At 48.8% G+C, this 16,846-nt stretch overlaps 1 protein-coding gene across 5 annotated transcripts in view; it reads left to right on the top strand.

Annotated features, from left to right (window-relative positions):
- The first annotated feature begins 3,230 nt into the window (after nt 1–3,230).
- Nucleotides 3,231–16,846, top strand: part of bahcc1b (BAH domain and coiled-coil containing 1b) — a 52,868-nt gene continuing 39,252 nt past the window's right edge. For 3 of the 5 annotated variants that reach the window (XM_078102556.1, XM_078102558.1, XM_078102559.1), the window contains exons 1-2: nt 9,649–9,843; nt 12,966–13,301. In XM_078102556.1, the coding sequence (XP_077958682.1) occupies nt 13,130–13,301 (172 nt within the window). In that variant the 5' untranslated portion in view covers nt 9,649–9,843; nt 12,966–13,129. Of the gene's footprint in view, nt 3,446–9,648; nt 9,844–12,965; nt 13,302–16,846 lie in introns of those variants that run through there. The other 2 variants (XM_078102557.1, XM_078102561.1) reach the window with 2 other exon arrangements.

Consider the following 16,846-nt stretch of genomic DNA (forward strand, 5'->3'; position numbering starts at 1 on the left):
GATGGCATGGAGGGCTGAATGGGCCGGCGTGACGGCCGAGAGACGTCTCTGTTTGTCGCCGCGCCGCGCTTTGACGCGGCTTCAGAGAATGTGCACGCGTGCCGTAACTCATCGAGGGAGATGAAAACCTCCGTGGCGGATTCGAGATAGAGGCCCCACTGTGTGTTCGGTGATGTAACGCGCCTTATGAGAGCAAAGATGAAAGAGTTTACTGCTTCGGCAGGATGTCCCAGGATGCTTTGCTCTCTTAGCTCACCCCTTTGTGGCGGCTTCAGTTATGCAGCTATGCTCACCTACGGGGTCACTGGGCCTCTATAAACCTCAAGAACTGCATTGGTGTGTGTGTGTGTGTGTGTGTGTGTGTGTGTGCGCGCGGCCTCGGCTTGCCCGAAAAATCACATGACCACGTAAACTGCAGAAACAGGCCCCGTTTTTCGGGTCCGGTGGCACCTTGAAGTGTTTTCCGTTTGCCAAAGAGGAGCTGTGGCCTCAAATTGGAACCAGAAACAGGTTTAGCGTCTGATTCTTAACCTATTGCAGCTGCGTCACACACACACACACACACACACACACACACGGATATCAGGGGTCTACGTGCACACAGGTGCAGCAGTCAGAACAGGGTTAAGAAAGAGCAACTGAATTACGCCGCGGCCGATGACACGCAACATGCCAGGAGAGAAAATCTCCAACGTTTGTCCTCGTTGGTCGATGCCCCCACAAGTGCAGCGGCTGTGTTCTGTCATGAACATTACAGATGTTTCCTGCGTGAACCTGCTGGCTGCAGTGTGACGTGCACGACGGAGAACAACCCGAGACCGTGAGACACGACTTTGTCCCAACAGGTGTTGGCAAAGACCACCTGACACCACGGAGAGTCCCACTGAGCGGGTTTTACCAACACTCGCACAGCGGGTTTAAGCTGTAAACCCTTCGGGCCGCGGGCGACGGTTCGAGCGCGACAGAACCCGCCGTTCGTTTGAAGTGGAGCTCAGAGACGTGGACGACGTCTATCGCTTCAGTGCGTTCCGCTAACAGCGGAAAGAAAGGAACCACGTTATTTGTTCCTCACGTGTGAACACCCTCCAACCGCAGTGACGAGAATGTGATAAAAAAAAATATCACCGCATATTTTCCTGACACAGCTGTGATCATAAGGCGTCAGGAGATGTTCGTATTCACACGTTAACAAAAGGAAACTATTCCAATTGCATGTAAAATGCTGTTAGCATAACTGCAAAGCCCACAATGCAACAGCGGACCTTTACGGAGGCAAAGGTCAGGCTCCTGCGTGGGCGGGGCCTTCTGTGACCCTCCCACTTCCCCTTCCCATAAATCCTTTCAAACGCAAAGCCACAACCCTACTGGAAAGATTCATGGATGCATTGTTGCCTTTGGTCTTTAGAATAGCTTCTATCTTCCCAGCGTGCGACGTCCTCACACAACGACTGAGCTCCGTTCGCCTGCGTGGAATTTCTGTTTCTGTTGGGTGGATCACTCCACTCAGTCCGCTGACACACACAACAGGGACTCTTCTACACTAGTTATTTATTCACTTTGGTGCCATTTGGGTTCTTCTTTGACGTCCTGCCACAATTCCAGTGCAGCTTTAATGAGAAATCAAATCAGGATATGAATCATAAACGACATCTGGAAATGTGGCTGTTGTGAATCTGGTGAAATGACAAGCAAGCTAATTTAATACTGAACCTGTGCATCATCTTTTCCTTGATGATGCCCTGATTTCGATGCGATTTAAAATGGCTGTTTTTTTTAGGAAAGGAACAGTAGTGTGTGTGTGTGTGTGTGTGTGTGTGTGTGTGTGTGTGTGTGTGCAGAAAACAACAGTGAGCCCCCGCTGACCAACTGAACCCGTTGTTCTGAGCTATGTGGCCGAATTTCCCCCAAATTTAAATAAATTGTAAAAAACCTGTTCCTCATTATGCCGGAGACCCCTCGACCCCCCCCCCCCCCCCCCCTCCCCCCTCCCCGCGTCCGAGGGGAAGCCCCCTCCTCCACGGCAGCCTTCGGGCTCCTCGGCGGACGCGGCGACGCACGGGTTAACGCGGTGACGTGGTGCTCCTGGAGCCGTGACCCGCGGGGGGGCCACCCCGGCGGGGGCTGCAGCGGGAGGAGGAGGGAGAAGCCGAGGCTGAGGTGCCCGTTCGGGGAAGAGGGGAGGAAGACTGCGACGACCGCCACGTTTCTGCACGTATTTCCAAACGGCCGCTCGTAGTTTTCGCTGCTTCCGCATCCACGTCCATCCCGCTTCACGTAGCGCGCCTTCGCGGGTGGAAATCGGTGTGTGTGTGTGCGCGCGCGCGCGTGCGTGTGTGTTTTCTGTTTTCATTCCCGGCTGTTGGCGAGCACGTCTTTGTTTCAGGGCGACGCGCCGCAGCAGCTCACGTTCCGCGCGGCGAGATCGGGAGATAATTTCACGTTTACGCACAAACGCGCTCGTACGGACCGTTCGGACCCGATCAAACGCCGCGGACTCTTAACTGCGCCGGACGCGCGCGGACCCGTGCGCGCGCGCACGGCGGTGTTTGCGTGAGCCGCATGTAGAAGTTTTAGGTGGACACGCGGTGAATGTGAGGACCTCGTTTGGTTGAACAGCTTCATACACGTTTCAGTTGGATTTCCGGAGAAGCGCCGATCGCTCCCTTTTTTTTCACGCAAGGCTACTAAACTATTCCGCAAACAAAAAGCTGAGCACGGCCTCCGCCACATCACGGTTACCGGCCCGACGCACGGTGCCCCGATGGAGCAACCAAAACCTCACTGCTAAAGCTTGTGGAGAGAGGGACAGTTTGGTCAGAAACAGGGACAGGCCTCTCCTCAGAAAACGGTGTGTGTGTGTGTGTGTGTGTGTGTGTGTGTGTGTGTGTGTGTGTGTTTTGTTGGGTAAATGTGTGTGAACCTACTCTTTAGGATATATCCTCCTTGGTGGGGATAGAAGTGTGTAAACTCATCGATGATTGCCCCTCCCTATAAAATAAATAAATAAACAAAAACAATAAATAAACAAAAATCTCCATTCTACTCTCCCAGACGGGACGTTTGCGTGTGTGTGTGTGTGTGCGTTTTTGTGTGCACGGGAAAGAGAGTCTCTCCATCAATTTTGTGTTAAATGTCAGCGCTTCAGCTCCGTTTGTGGGGGAGAGAGAGGGAGAGAGAGGGAGGGAGAGAGAGAGAGAGGGGACGCGTCATCCAGACATAAATGTGCTGTTACGCAGCCGGACGGAGACTCGCATCCAGGACGCGGAGCTCGTAGTCGGGAAAACCCCTCGGTGGCTCCGTTCCTAAGTGCGCACTTTTGGATGAAGCGTGTCGGTTCAGGGTTTTTCACCCAGTTTTGAGGGGAAGAAAGACTCTCCTAGTTTTTTTTTTTCCATTAATATCAATTATTACAATTATGTGTAATATGGAGACGATCATTTCGCAGGTATGTGTTGTATTTCGTACGATGTTATAATTTTTCTCACTGCAATTAATTCTGAGAGGACTTGAAAGAAAATATTTGCTTTAGTCAAAGTGGTTTTGGGGGAAATAGAAACCGTAATGAGTTTTTTTCTTTTTGATAATGCCTCCAAAGTCCAGCAAGGTCGAACAAAACCAGGGCAGTTTTTTTTCTGTTTGCCTAATTCAGACAGAGCTGATTATGTTGGGTTACTTTTTATTTACGACCAGAACTCACACAAAAAAACTTGCGTAATGTTTTTGTCGCTCCCAACCACTTAAATGTGTCTGCCCACATCTTTTGTATTTAATCTGTTAAATAACAATAAGCCAGATGGATGGATGGATTTCTTTCTTCAACGTTGAGTTTATCCTTTGGGGCTGATCCAACTATTTAAAGTTGATTCCATTAAGTTCATCGGCTCCAGTCGGGTGATGGTTATGCAGGGTTACGAGTTTTGTATTAAATCACACGGTAACACTGTATGCCGAGTTCTGTCTCACACACACACACACACACAGACACACGTACGCCCACACACACACACATCAAAAGCTTCTGGCAACACTGTCTCCATAACGCATCCACGCCGGATGACACGCGTCTTTTTCGGGTTCCTTTTTTTACATTTCTGATTTCTGGACAAAAGGTGACGTTCTCAATTCACATGTGAATGAACCACATTCCCACCATACAGGCCGTTTATTATCTCCTCGTTTTTACGGTAATAGGACAATTTCATTTTACTCTTAATTTATGAAACACGGTGCTTAACACTGTGAGGTCAAGCCACATATTAACATGTGAATGTACACTTTAGCTGCAGAAAATACGCTTCTGTTCCGCTGCGATGCACAATGAGCGCCTCCTCAACACACAATCATTGGGATGTTGTGATGATTTTATTGTGGTGACAAAGCGCAATAAGTAATTATCCCAAAAGCCTAATAAAAACCTCATTTACGTGATGTTAGATATTATAATTCGCTGCAGCTACATTATGTCACTCGGATCATACTCGCGTGATTTCGCATAGGCGGTTATTGGACACGTGACTTGTTTACCGCGTTGAAGGTGATACGGCAGGTTGTTCGGTTGCGGCCAGCGACACGCAGCCTTAACGCGAATTAAATTGTTGTTGGGTGAGTTTTCTTTGGAGAGAAGATCCAGATGTGATCTGATTAGGTTTAATCCCTCTCCATCGATATGAGCCCAAAACACAGCTCAGAAACAGTCCGCGAGAGGGGAGATATTCAGTGTTTTCCTCATGACGATAAAGTTGTTTTCCTCTTTCTTTGGAGTGAACAGCAGTTGCGTCACCGGATCACGTCAACGGTTTTACTGTTATGAGTTATGCAAATCACTTTTTCTTGTTGCAAAACAACAACCAATTAACATGTCGGCGGATGAATCGCCGAAGGTCAGCTGACCCGTAGAAACGTGCCCGTCTTTGGCGTTTTCTAATTCAAGAGGAGGCGGTGTGGGAATATTGGGAGACGCGTCACGTGTCAGGCACACGATACGTCGAGTATCGACGTTTTTACTGTGATTCAACCCTCCGCACGCAAACTCCACTGCGTGTAAACTTTGCAAACACGCGCGCTATGCGGGCTGTTCGTGTCCAACTGGTCAAATTAAAGGCCTCCACCTGCGTGTTTTGCAGGGCCCATAAATAGATGCCGGGCCTTTCATCTCCCCCGTACGGCCTCGGTGGTTACAGCCGGATACACGGCGGTGCGACGGGCGCTGCGTTTGGAGAAGGACGAGGACGTTGTTTTCCGTCTCCTTCGTGTCGAGGGTTTCACTTTTGTTCACGACCCGCGGTGAGCGCGTATCTGTCGGGCCGATCGGAAGCAGCAGCATCTGTCCGGAAAAGGTCACGTGTCCACTCGACTTCCGACTCCATCCCGTCTTCTTCTTCTCCCACGCGGCTGTGGGGTGCTGAGGTTGTTTGTCTGATATTTACAGTGTGTTGGCCACCAAAAGGGGGTTTGGGAGGTGGGTGGTGGGGGGTTAGGGAACGATACATAGGCGAGCGACACCCCTTCTGTTGGATGCCTAGAGCGCACAGAACAGCCTTGTTTTTCACAGCCGAGTCCAAAAAGAACGCTTGGCAGCGCCTCATTTCGCACGCTTCCCTCCCCAATGTGGCTCCATTGTCTCGTGGGACTGTACCACCTTTAGATGGCCGCGCGTCTCCCTGGTGGACGGCCCTGTTTGGAACGTTCGCATCATTAAAGGGCGATCAGAAATATCTGAGGGAGAAAGGGGTGGTTGGTCTGTATGGGGGGTACGGAGAGGGGGGGGTCTCCATTTGGACCTCATTTAAAACCAGCCTCCACAATGTGTTTCCCGTTGACTGTGAATTATGCTCCCTTTTTTTTTCTTCCTGTGGTCCTATTTCGATGTTCGGAAGTTTATTCAATTAATGGCGGGGCGGCCGTGGAGGATGTGGCACCCACTTTAACCACTTCAACCGCTTTTTGACGCGCGGGGAAAAATGGCGTGTTCACCTTTTAGAGACTTAACTCCTCGCGCGGGGAAGTTGCAGCGGCGGCGCCGCGCTGACGTCACGCCGCGCTTAAACACGCCGCCGGCATCCGAACGGGAAAGTCTGCGCGTTGGTTTCACTTCCAGCGCGGCGTCAAACTGCGTCCTTCGGCGGCCGGGATGTGTGGCTTCTTACCGGCGAGAAAGACTCTGGCCCCGCCGGTGTGTGAGGGGAGGAGAGGGGAGGGGGAGAGAGAGAGAGAGAGAGAGGGGGGAGAGCGGGGGGGGAGAAGGGAGGGGAAGGTGGAAAGTGTCAGTCAGGAACGCTTCATTGCTCGAGGACAATCCACGCGCAGGACCGGTCCGTTTCAAGAGCAATCAGTCAATCCGCATTAATTACCCCCCCACACGCACGCACGCATGCACACGCACACACATCGTATAATAGCGTTGAGACACACGGAGAGATAAGGGTGTGTGTCTCTCTCTCCCCTCCCCTCACACGCACGAAACCCCCACATCTTAAGTGAAAAAGAACCAATAAAAACCGAGCTACAAAAGGCCTTTCCTTGTCGCTAAATAAATGAAATGCAGATTTGTGTTTTAAGTGGCTCAGCCCTTCTGTGGAACAGGATGCTTTATTGTCACTCCGCCATTAGTGTTGCTGAAGGCAACACGGTGGAAAGGACATGGAAATGAAATGAAGAAATAAATACATCGACTATCAGTGCATCGTGGCTTCGGACGTCTGAGGCGCCCGAGCTATTGCGGCGATGCGAGGCTGGTGCTGTCGGATTGGCGTAATGGTTGAAAAGGCCTATTCGCTGCACAGTTTATGCAATATCACCAGCCCTGGAATATGTAATATCACCGAACACTTCCCAACTGCTGACTCCACATGCGAGATATATATTATAAAAATGCATTTCTTATTCAGTGTGTACAGCGCGTTCATGTTGAGTGACACGGACGCTAATGCTTAAATGATCATCGCTGTTTGCGGAGCACATTCGGGCTATTAAAATATAACGTTGAAAGTGCAAGTACGCGGCATACAGCTAGCTTTCTGTATGCCGCGTGTGCGCGCACGCTCGTGTGTGTCTGTGTGGACACGTGGGGGCTGAAGCCCATTGGAGATCACAGGGCTTTGGAATGCAGGCAGCTATGTAAATAGGAAAAGAGGGTAACGATTATCTAATTAAAGACGTGATAAATCAGATCGCTTTGGCACTGTTTGATTTGAATTATATATATGTCTATTTATTTTCTTATGTATTATATACATAACATATATAATATAGCAATTCATTCTAATGGATAAATGAAAGACTCGTCCTCCATACACACGATTTATAAGCTGCAGACCAGCTTGGGTCTCCTTTGTCCAGTGTGTTTTGTTGGGGGGGGGGTGGACCAAAGCAATGGAGCCAGGTTCTGTTTTAAAGCAAAGAGACATCAGCTGGAACAAATATACTTTATGAAGTGCATGTTAACTGGTGTCAGCTCCAGATAGAGCCATGCAGCACATATATATTATATATAATATATTTATATATATATATATATATATATATATATATATATATATTATATATAATATATATATTTATATTATATATATAATATATATTTAAATTATATATAAAAATAAATAAAGTGTTTACTTTGAAGCTGTTATCATGTATATTATTATTAGACGTGCTTTTATGTAACACAAACGTGTTGTCACCCGAAAAAACTATTACGGCTAAATAATTAAATTAATTTATTTGTAGTTTATTTACATATGCTGAGTTTTATTGCAAAAAGCAGAAAATTAACTACTTTCTTTTAATCCCCTTTTCTGAATATATAAATTCATTATCATCACCGACCTGTCATTTAAACTGTTGCGAAAAAGCGGAAATGTCCAATTAATTATTGAACAGTTGGCAATGAAAAAGTTTTAGTCAATATTTTAGGCGCTGCAGCAGCACAACACGATGTTATCCAGTATCGTTGCTCTTGTTTACTTTTACGTGAGAAAATTGTATAATTTAGTTCCTTAGAAACCCGATTGCGCTCTTCCCATTTCTTCAGTCAGTAAAAAAAAAAGGAAAGAAAGCGAGAACTCTCTGGAAGCAGCTGCCTGTTTTCCGGTCCTTCTCGCCGCTCTCGTCTCCATTTACCAAACCCCAAGTTGTTATTGCACCATTCCGCGAATCTGGCCTCTGCGTTTAATACCACGTGTAATTTCTCCCCTTTTACCGTATTCCCTTTGATTTAGTCACTCTTGACTCTCCTTTTGCTCCCAGGCCAACGGGGTTCTCCGTGGGGGGCGCCTTGAAACCGCCCCTCCTTATCTCCTTTCATCGTTCTGCGCGGGGCCGCCTTGAAACCGCAGGGGCAGTAATTGCTTTTTTCAGGCAGCCCAGTGCGGACTGGCCAGCAGCCAATCAGAGCCTTGTTTACACTCGGTGATTGACAGGGTTCTGGCAACGTGCCAGCCAATCAGGAGCCTCGCAGGGCTGAAGCCCCGAGTTTTAACCCTTTGCCTCCACGTTAAAACAGACCTGGAGACGAATATTAGCCCATAGCAGCTCATATATTTCGACGTGGAAACACACAAGCCCGTATCCCTCCACTTTTAATTGGCTAAATTAGTGAACCGTGCACAAGGCGAACCCCGGGGACAGTAATACGTTCAAATTACGCAGTGATTCAATTTGCCCCTCTGCGCGCGTGTGACAGAAATGTAAACAGACATACAGACATAAAATAGATGAAAATACAGCATATTCTTTCTCCCCTTTACCGGAAAAGCGTATCTATCGGGGGACCTTTACTGCTTCCCTATAAAATCACAGCAGCCATTAAATACATGTGGCACATTGACAAGCAGAGCCTGCGAACGCGCTTCCATTGTCACAGGCTCCCGTGCACGAGTACAAGGGGAGGATTTACATTTAATACAAAATCCTCCCAATATCCCACTGGACACATTTTCTATAACTTGCACGTCACTTTTACGACAATTAGAGGCTCTAATCTTCCCTTATCTTAATGTGCTTGTGCGAGAGGTTCAACAAATCACTCACAGAATCCGCAAATGACGATTTATTTAGGAAAACACACGCGGTGGGACGAATGAAAACGCGGATTTCCCCAAAGGAGCGTCAATAAATCGATCACACGGGCCTATTGGCTGTCGAGCAACGCAGAAATAAAACAAAACCCCGACATACACTCGGAGCACATGCGGCGTTTGCGCGGAACGGCGGCGGGATCGCACGCACACGGAGACGGGACGGGCTCCGGTGGCTGTTCGCGCTGCGGGGATGCCGCGCGGCGCGGTAGCTCCGCGCGGTGCGGTGCCGCCTGTCTGGTCGCGTTTGGCCGCGCACGCAGCGCGCCGACGGGCTGCAAATCAAACGCCCGCCGTTTTGCGCTCCGCGGCTCCGGCGGCTTCCTCATTGGCTCTGCGCGACAGCCAATGGTAGCGTGTGTTTACCGTCGAAGGGGGGGAGGAGGGGAGGATGGGAGGGGGGCGTCGGCGGTAGGAAAAGGGTAGGGTTGGGGCGGGTGGTGGGGCGCCTCACGGGCACGCTTTCACATTGTCGTTCTCAAACCAATAGGCCTGCGCCCCCCCCCTCCCCTCCCCTCCTCCCCTCCTCCTCCTCCTCCTCCTCCTCCTCCTCCTCCTCCCGGCGTGTCTGAATCTCCGGCTGCATGAACGAGCCTCGATTCACTACAAGCCTGAACTTCTACGACGCGCCTCTGCCATACCTCCACTGCTGCGCGGCGCAGGATGTAATCAATCCCACATGTTTCATCTGCGCGACTCGGGGATTTGCACTTTGAATATTTTTGTACTATTTTTCTTTTCTTGCCACGCAAATGGATGTAATTTACCAGTGAGTATAGCACAGCGTTTTCCTACATCCGTGTTTAATAATCTGACTGCGATGTTGGTACATTTCAATTCAAGCGCTGCGTGCGCGAGAATGAGCTTAATGTGACGTTTTGTGGAAATGGATCTTTAAAAAGGTTATTTATTTCCCCCCCAAAAAAACAACCCAGTTCCCTGTCACGCCTTTAGATGCGTGGAATTCGAGCTGATGTGACTCTGCTGTACTTTACATGATAATAAGTAATTACACATCCGTATGAAAGCAAGCTGGAGTGTACTTTCTTCTGAATGGTTTATTTCCCGACCCCTCCTGTCCAGCCCGGATCTCACTTCTTGGATCTGACCTCTCAGCCAAATGACTTGTGTTAGTGATTCATTCCGGAGACATTTCGGAACCACTCGCCTCCTCGCGCGCGTAGTTTTCATACGTTCTAAAATGTAGATTATTCGTCGTTGGCTTCCTTCGTGTGTGTGTGTGTGTGTGTGTGTGTGCGAACAGTTCAGTTCCCCGCGGACCGCAGCGCGCATCCCCCGTCGGCGTGACGGCTGCGCAGACGCCGCTCCGCGTGCGCCTCCGCCGGGCTCGTCTCCCCGCTTTAGTCGGCGTCTGAATATCCGGATTTAGTGTCTCGCTTGTGCTCTGTGACTTCACTTAATTGCAAAATTGTTGAATGCAACGAGTCGGCCCCTGAACCCGAGCCGCTAATTCATTTTTATCCTTTCCCCCAAAAGTCCACGCATTTACGATTGGTCGGATTTCTGTTCAAATAGCATAAAACGCGTATTTGAGGTCGGAAACTGTAGATTTCACGATCCGTGAAAAATACAATTGCTCGCGGATTGTCTGTCTTTAGTGCTGACTTCACGTAATGTCGATTCGAGCAGTATTGGGTACTTTTGTTGAGGGGATTTCTGTCGATGGTTTGACCCTCTGCAGGGCAGTGGTGGTTGTGTGTGCGTGTATGTTTAGGAAGTGCGCGTGTGTGTGTGTGTGTGTGTGTGTTTGGGAGGCGTGTGGGGCTTTGGGGGAGTCTGGTTGAAGTGGAAGGAAGTCTGAAGAGCCTTCCACGTAGACACACGCACACACACGCACACACACACACACGCGCGCGCAATACAGTCGATCCCGATGATCATTTTCTCCCCGCAAACTGTTACGCGCGATCCGCTCATGTTTGCGTGGCGCGCTTTAACACTGAATTCAACCCAAGTTGTTAAATGTAGTCTGAGTGTCTCTCTGTTGACGTGGAGCGTAAACACCGAGGACGCGTGTTTACGGCCCGAAAATGTAAAAACGCACAGACGAGTGTCAGAGGAGAGTGGTTTATGATTGATGCCCCGCGGAGGAGGGCCATTGTTTCTCGCAGCCTTGGGGACAGGAGAGAGTCCATTTTGCCTTCCCAGTGCGCTTGCAGTAGTCTGCCCCCCTCCCCCCTCCCGCCGTATAGATGTGGTCGCAAACGATAACGTGGTGCTCACTGACAAAAGGAGAATTAAATCATTTCCATGCACGTGAAGTTTAGGGCCGATATTCTTATGGGAAGCATTTTGCATCCACTGGAAATTGTATGCATGTGAGTATTTAGAGGAACACACACACACACACACACACACATTCACTCTGTCAGAGCTGCTGAACTTTGGATACCCCCCCCCTCCTCCTCCTCCACCCCCTCCTCAAAAACACAATTCCTGAAAGTTGGAGTGTGTGTGTGCGCGCGCCTGAAGGAGACTTGGACATCCGAGCTCGCGCAGCCAATGCGCTCCACGAGCTCCTGGTCCACCGCAGCATTCGATAGTTTCTTTGTTCCTCCATCGCTGATTCCAGGGAGGTGCTATCGGCATCTACGTGGCGCTGGATGGACGCGCGGCACTGAGAAGCCCAATAAGCGGCGGACTCACTGTCTGAGCGTCACGTGGAGCTCTATTAGGTAAATGACCTACAGGCTATAAGGCACACATACAAAGTGGGTGATTTCTTTTAGCGTCTTTCCCTGTTTATTGCCGCGCTCTTTGGCGCTGGCGCATAAAGAAGATTTGATTTGTGTGTGTGTGTGTGTGTGTGTGTGTGTGTGTGTGTGTGTGTGTGTGTGTGTGTGTGTGTGTGTGTGTGTGTGTGATTACTGTGGAGCCCGTAGAACGCTGTGTGCATGGGGCTCCACTGCCAGGAGGCGAGGGCCTCTGCTGCTGACCCCCAGGAGTTCATCACCGTTTCTTAATAATAAGCCCCCCCCCCCCCACAAATAAGAATCAACGGTAAAAAAACAAACAAAAAAACAACAGAGGTGAAATAAGTTTGGTAAAGCCATAAAAAAGGACCAGTAAAGTCAGATTTAATTATATAAAGCTGTAAAACGCCATTGATCCGAGGCTGACGTGGACACTGGATCTTATACAAAACCCTTGTTTATATATAGAATATCATGTCCCACGAAGTGACCCGGCTCGTTAAATGTATGGATCTGATTTCACGACAACTGAACGGGCAAAGAAATCCAACTTCATTTCCATAAACAACAGCCATCAATCAAGAGGAAACGTGCGTTTCGTGTGTTTTCTGGAGCGCAATGGAACGGAACAAATATTATTGCCCGGGATTTCGGGTGTGTGTCCTCCTGTTTCCATGTTACAGGGCGAGGACGCCCCGGACCATCCTTGTTGCCCAAACACGTCGGGACACAACAACCGACCGACGCGTCTGCGGTGAACTCCGGTGCCCTGAACGCACCATTCGTTCGTACCTGAGACGAATCTCGCACCTCCTTTACTTTCCATTATTTTCGCCGGTAAAGCTGAAGCTCCCGCGTGCGTTATTTGCACCGTGTTTGGTCACAGGGGGGAGAGAAGAAGGGTGAGGGGGGGGAGGGAAGGGGGAGGCAAAGGCTCCAACGAAGAGGTGCGGGGTAAATCCACATAAACTCAACTCAACCAGCTTTCTGGATGTGCAGAACATCGCATATCCATCGTCTGCAAAATCAGCGAGAACGTCGTGTAAACGTGAACCGTGCCCCCCCCCCCCCAACCCCCACCTCTGTAAATCGCGGTTGTTTGTCCAAAACGCGAGCCGCGCGTCTCTCCCCTCCGCTTGTCGGCGCGTTGACGTGTGTCCCGCTCTCCCTCCTGCAGGACATGACGGGGACTCGGTTTCCAGCCTGCAAAGCCGAACGCACGCTCGACGCGAGGGGAGCCCGAAGTTCATAAAAGGGATTATTTGCATCTGGGTGCCTGAGACCTTCGGTGCCTGCCGGATTTTACTTTGGGATTTTGGGATTTATCGCCTTCTCGACGGGATGGAGAGCCGAGACTTCGCTCCTCCGCACCACCTCCTGACGGAGCGGGGCGCGCTGGTTCACGGCGCCGCGGCTCGGCTGGCGCCGGGCGGCCACGGCTCCGTGCAGCACCCCGCTCACTACCAGCCGGGGAAGTACTACCCGTCGCACCTCTCCATGGGTGCGCACTCAGGTCAGTCCGGACTGCGGCCTTTTCTCTTCTGCTGTAAATGACGCGTGTGACTTCGAATGTTTGCTTTTATTTAACCATAATTTACTCTTTTGTCTGAAGCACATGCTGTCCATATTTCAAACTTGGGAAAACGTTGCAGCCTTTTGGGACGAGTTGGCTTTGCATTTGGGCATTTAGAAATATCACATTGAATAGTTTTATTTTTTATTTCTCTTTATTCGTGACATTTCTGCTTTCTCGGTCGCGTAAAAACAAAACATTTTAAGACATTTCCCTTTTAAAGAAACGTTGCAATTATAATTACTACCACATACCTCGCTTTTTGTTTCGCATTTAAAAAGTCGAGGTTTGAGAAGCATTATAGGATTAGTCGTTTTATCACACATGGATTATTAGGCGTTTTTCCATAAGCATAATCTTGTCATAGATTTATATGATTTCATCAATTAGTAAAGTACTAATCATTGCCATTTGAAGTAATTAATTTGAATTGGGTAATTCTACTGCTTATATTTCCCATTAAACAATAAATTAAAGCTATTAGCAGACTGCATTTTCTGTGCACCGTTTCCTCCCTCGTGCGTGGCTCCATGGCGCCTGTTGGGTTGGTGCTGCCGGGTCTTGGGGGCTGGGGGGCCCATGCGGGTTTGTACTGGTCACAAACTGGGGGTCGCGTTGGTGGAAGTGCAGCTCCGGGTAATAGAGGTGCGGGTAATACCAGAAAATCCGGTTTCTATATCGAGCGGGGACGTGACGGGGTGCGAATGGGTTGACAGTGCATGCATTAGATTTAACAAGTAGCTTTGGTATCCTGTCTCAATAGGGGAGGCGAGGGGGTCGGGGGGGGGGGGGGGGGGTGGGGGGGAGAGAGAGAGAAAGAAAGAAAGACTCCGCAGTGAAATCATACAGTGTCTGTAAACTGGACTAACTGGATGAATGTGAACGTGCTCCACGAGAAATCTCATTAATTATCATTTATCAAACGCAGCGGCTGCTTTAAATAGACGTCGAGGCGCGAGCCTGTGAATCAATGATCTCGTGCAGGATCCGCACGTCGATGTCTCTCGCGCTCATTTGCATATTCATTAGTTTTACACAACTGCAAAAAGAAGTGGCAAACGTCCAGTGCGGCATTTTATTTTTTTAAATGTATTTAGTATTTCTTACAGAAAACGTACTTTTTGCATTTCCGGTCGGACGGTGAGTTTGGCGCGCTGTTTAGACATTTAGGACTGAAACAGTTATTTGGGCCCTTCGAGGTCCTGGTTCTGGTTCCGGTCTCCTTCTGCTGCTTCAAATGGAGGAAGCCTGATCAAAAATAATGTTATTTTTATCAGCTCGTCTTGTTCTTCAGAAATATTCTTGCAACCTTCATGACTCCGAACGTATTGTGTTTGTAAAGGATTTAATGTCGTCCAATCAATATGCAACATACGTGGTGCTACAATACAGTTATACTTATCATTTCCCATAATTTTGGATTATTTTGAAATATATTTTAAAATGTAACAAATGAAATAGTGTATAGGCTTAACGTGATGTGTAAAATATATTTTACTCTGCGACACGTGTCAATTTACAGTTGTACACCATAACAATGTATTAAAGAATAATTACATTCATTTTATATTAATACAATATTTTAAAGGTTTTATGATACGTTCAGCGGCTCCTCAAAAATTGACCAAAGTGATTTTAGCCAAAATATGTAATTTTGAGAACTCGTAACTGATGGTGAGATTGTTTCAACAAACACACATCCAACTCGCATAACAATTTAAAGCGATTACACTCCCCTTTGACGGATATCGCTACCCGCTGACATACATTATGCTCCAATTTAAGGATGATTCTGTAACGTTGAAGGGAAAAAAAAGCGTAGTAATGCGGGGTGATAATGCTATTGAAATATATTCAAGGGGGCCTCTCACTGGGTCTCGAGGTGCATGACACTGTATTGAGATTCCAGATATCCAGACTCTCCATGCATGTCCCTGATGGGGTTTTGACTGACGTGATGGGCACAGAGGATTGTTGTTTTGGGATGGGGGTTGGGGTACGTGAGTGTGTGTGTGTGTGTGTGTGTGTGTGCTGGGAGGTTAGGATGGGGGTTACCTTTGTGCTTGCCCCCTTAGAGATTCAGAAAGCTGTATGCCTGGCCCGAGGCCTCGGCACAGGGGGCAGATTTGAGGTGGGGTTGGCCGTGCCGGGGCAGGAGGGGGGGGGGGTTGTTTCAGATCTTTGGAAGGAGACACAGACACATTTTTTTTACTGTCTCACAGGACCGAACCGGGTGTATCACTTACAGTAATTCAAAGTATGACCTCCCCGTTTCTTCATATGCAGGAAAACCTGCAATCCATCAATTTGCTGAAGCCTCTTATTTAGATCAGCATGGTGTCTTCTTGAATACGGTCGCACTTGACAAGGTGATGGAATGACAGCCGCTTGCCGACGCCATAAGATTCAGCCCACATTCGATAACCCCCCCCCACAATGATATTACACAGGCGCTTAGATTACTGATAGGAGTGGTGGGAAAGCCTTTGTCTGTCTCTCCCTCCCTGTTCCACGCTTCGCTTTTATTCCCGTCTCCCTCGCTTTCTTCCCTTTTCCCTGTGATGGTAGCCCCTGGGCAGTAGTTGTGCGAGTGTGTGCGTGTGTGTGTGCGTTTGTGTGATTAAGGTTAGGTTTAGCCTGCAGTAAGCACAGGTGTGCAGCATTATGGAGGGCGTGGCAAAGCTTGTCATTGAACAGGTGTGTTACTTCCCAGACAGCAGACGGTTTTTGTTTACATGACTGTGTGTGTGTGTGTGTGTGTGTTTGTGACCCAGTAACACAGACAGAAAGAACGCCCATTCATGTCACATGTGTGCTCACATGCACAGCTGTACACACACACAGACACACACAGACACACACACAGGGCTGTGTTGAGCTTTGAAAAAGTAATGAAGCATAATCACAGCGATTTGGTCGGACTTCTCTTCCTCTTTTACCTCAATCTCTCCTTCTTTGACCTCTTTGAAGCACAAAAACCTGCAGCAACAATCCCACAATTTCTTTTCAGCTATAAATGCGTGTGTGTGTGTGTGTGTGTGTGTGTGTGTGTCTGTGTGTGTGTGACATGCTGCCGCCTTGTCCATTAATCACGATGCCGTCATGTCTCTCTTCCCTTGGAAGTTTCTCCGCTCTGGCTTTGATCTCACGGAAGCACACATGAGACTCGTCCCTCCGACCTGCACCCCGTCGCACCCAAACTCCTCACGTAAATAGAAAATATGCTGTGTGTACATCATTTTGGAGGTTTCTGTCTCTTTAGCTGCTTGTAAAATAAGGATTAGACAAACAGGTCATTGTGTGTGTGTGTGTGTGTGTGTGTGTGTGTGTGTGTGTCGGGTATTGACGCCCTGGTCAAGAAAGAAAGAACTGGAAGAACAGAGAATACGAGCAAATGATAGATGGATGGAGCAGAGGAGAGGAGGAGGAGGAAGAGGAGGAGTTGTGGGAGTCGAGAGGCTGAATGTTTCCACCTGGTTGGTAAT

This window comes from Gasterosteus aculeatus, chromosome 5 (assembly GCF_964276395.1).
Source record: "Gasterosteus aculeatus chromosome 5, fGasAcu3.hap1.1, whole genome shotgun sequence".
Classification (NCBI taxonomy): domain Eukaryota; kingdom Metazoa; phylum Chordata; class Actinopteri; order Perciformes; family Gasterosteidae; genus Gasterosteus; species Gasterosteus aculeatus.